The sequence below is a fragment of the Gobio gobio genome, assembly GCF_949357685.1.
Source record: "Gobio gobio genome assembly, chromosome: 3".
Classification (NCBI taxonomy): domain Eukaryota; kingdom Metazoa; phylum Chordata; class Actinopteri; order Cypriniformes; family Gobionidae; genus Gobio; species Gobio gobio.
Genome location: NC_137099.1, coordinates 2,950,331 through 2,952,341, shown reverse-complemented (window position 1 = coordinate 2,952,341; position 2,011 = coordinate 2,950,331). Strand labels below are relative to the sequence as shown.

The 2,011-nt window shown below is 41.0% G+C and overlaps 1 protein-coding gene across 1 annotated transcript in view; it reads right to left on the bottom strand.

The window, feature by feature from the left end:
• Nucleotides 1–514: 514 nt before the first annotated feature.
• Nucleotides 515–2,011, bottom strand: part of adamts5 (ADAM metallopeptidase with thrombospondin type 1 motif, 5 (aggrecanase-2)) — a gene marked incomplete at its 5' end in the record, with an annotated part of 48,813 nt that continues 47,316 nt past the window's right edge. The window contains one exon of the mRNA XM_079811646.1: nt 515–1,771. Within this exon, the coding sequence (XP_079667772.1) occupies nt 1,138–1,771 (634 nt within the window). The 3' untranslated portion in view covers nt 515–1,137. The remainder of the gene's footprint in view (nt 1,772–2,011) is intronic.

Below are 2,011 nucleotides of genomic sequence, written 5' to 3'. Positions count from 1 at the left end.
ACCTAAAAGTTTCCGAAATTATGCGTATGATTCATCGTGCAGCCCTGCGGACGTTTTGAAATGACGGTGGTGATGTAATATTACATGTACTTACTATATTTTACTAACTTTTTTTACTTCATTTTAACGGTTACATTACATTTTAATAATCAAAAAGCACGTCTAATGAATTTAAATCAAATACAATTTAACATCAATTTATTTATTGAAAGTAAAAATAAAATATGTTTCTGTTTAAAATTTTCTGCATTAAATTTTAATGGTTTAATTTCATTTTAATAATCAAAAAGCATGTTTAATTAATTTTTTTCATTTTTCCAGAAATGTTTGTATTAAAATTTTTCTGCCAATTAAATGGAGTCATGATACCATAATTTACTTTACCTTGATTAACACTTTACATTTCACACTTTACATTTCATTTATGCTATTTTGTCAAACTAAGTGCTGCACAACAGAGCTTTACTCTTAAAATTAAAACGGAAGATTTTTTTAAATTATTATTATTATTATTAGTGTTATTATTACATTGAGACTTTATTATTATTAATGTAATGTAATATTGTAATATTATTACATTAATATATTTTCTGTCACAATTTCTTCAAGTTAAACCAAACGTTTATTTTGACGGGTTACCGTGACGTTCTTTCAACTGGATTCCGCGAATCCGTCTGCGTTTTCCAGAAATCATAAGGCCCTAGTTAAGGATAGGCTTTGGTTTAGGGTTACTTGCTTATAATTATGCATAATTTGCAGTTATTAATATAGTAAGTACATGATTGAAGTATTACCAGAACTTGATACTTACATCAAACGGTAACACTTTCCAATAAGGTTCCCTTTGTTAACATTAGTTAACTCCATTGGCTAAAGTGAACTAAAGGAACTTATAGTAAAGTGTTACTCATCAAACACTAAATGACTGCCAGTGTGAACTCAAGGGGCGTGTCATATGGGACAAGGGGGCGTGGTTTTTGTCAAGGGGGCGTGGCCACATGTTGCCACATTCAAGGCTAGAGTCAAAGCTCCTTGTCCGAGTCACAAAATTGCGAACACTAGCAGAATCCACAGTGATTGTGTTTCGAGCACTTGTACAAACGCATGTCTGAGGGGTTCAGTCTGCGTGCTCCATCCTCAGCACTTTTTAATCAGGCAGTGTTTGAAGGCCGACGGCCGGGCGCTGAGCGAGCAGCTCTTGGACAGCTTCCCTTGAGGGTCTTTGCACTGAACGGTGCGGCTTTGCCAACCCGTATCGCAAGTTCTGGAGCACGTCATCCACGCTCCCGTCACCCAGCGCGGCCCCGCGGGTGTCGCCGTCGTCGTCGTCGGAGGCCCGGTCGGAACCTCGGTAGTAAACGTCACCAACTCGGCCGACGACAAAGCCGCGGCGGTGGCCGAAACTACGGCGGACGTCCGAGGCGGAAGCGGCGTCTTGCGGGGCATGAAGAAGCTGTAGCGGATGTCTAGTGGTTTCTTGCCGTCCGTGGCTAGAATCTGCACCAGCAGGCTCTCCTGTAGGGCCCCGGGGCCCATGCTGTGAAGGGCCTCGTCCCGCTGACTCCAGCCGGTGTAGTTGAGGACGGAGCCATTGAGGGGGACGATGGTCTCAGACGTGGAGATCATGAACTTCCCGTTCAGCAGGTATTCTCCTCCGGGCCGCCGCAGGGCGAGGTACGCCGTGTAGCGCGACTGGCCCTTCGCTTTGTACTGTCGGACCTTGAGGTGCGTCGAACCCTCGGGGACCTTCACCACATCCGTGTAGCCCTTACTGGAGAAAACAGAGGAAGGAAAAATCTTTAAAAATTTAAATTAAATTTTTAAATCAAGACTAAATTAATTTTTCCAGATAAAAATGATCAATCTTAAGTGGGTTTATGCTTAAAACATGAAAGAATATCTGCCAATGGGGTCAGAAAAATAAGCTAATTGTAATAAGCTAACCACATAAACAGAAGATTAATTCTTTTTGATATTTTTTAACACTTTCCAGCACAGATGACCAAACATA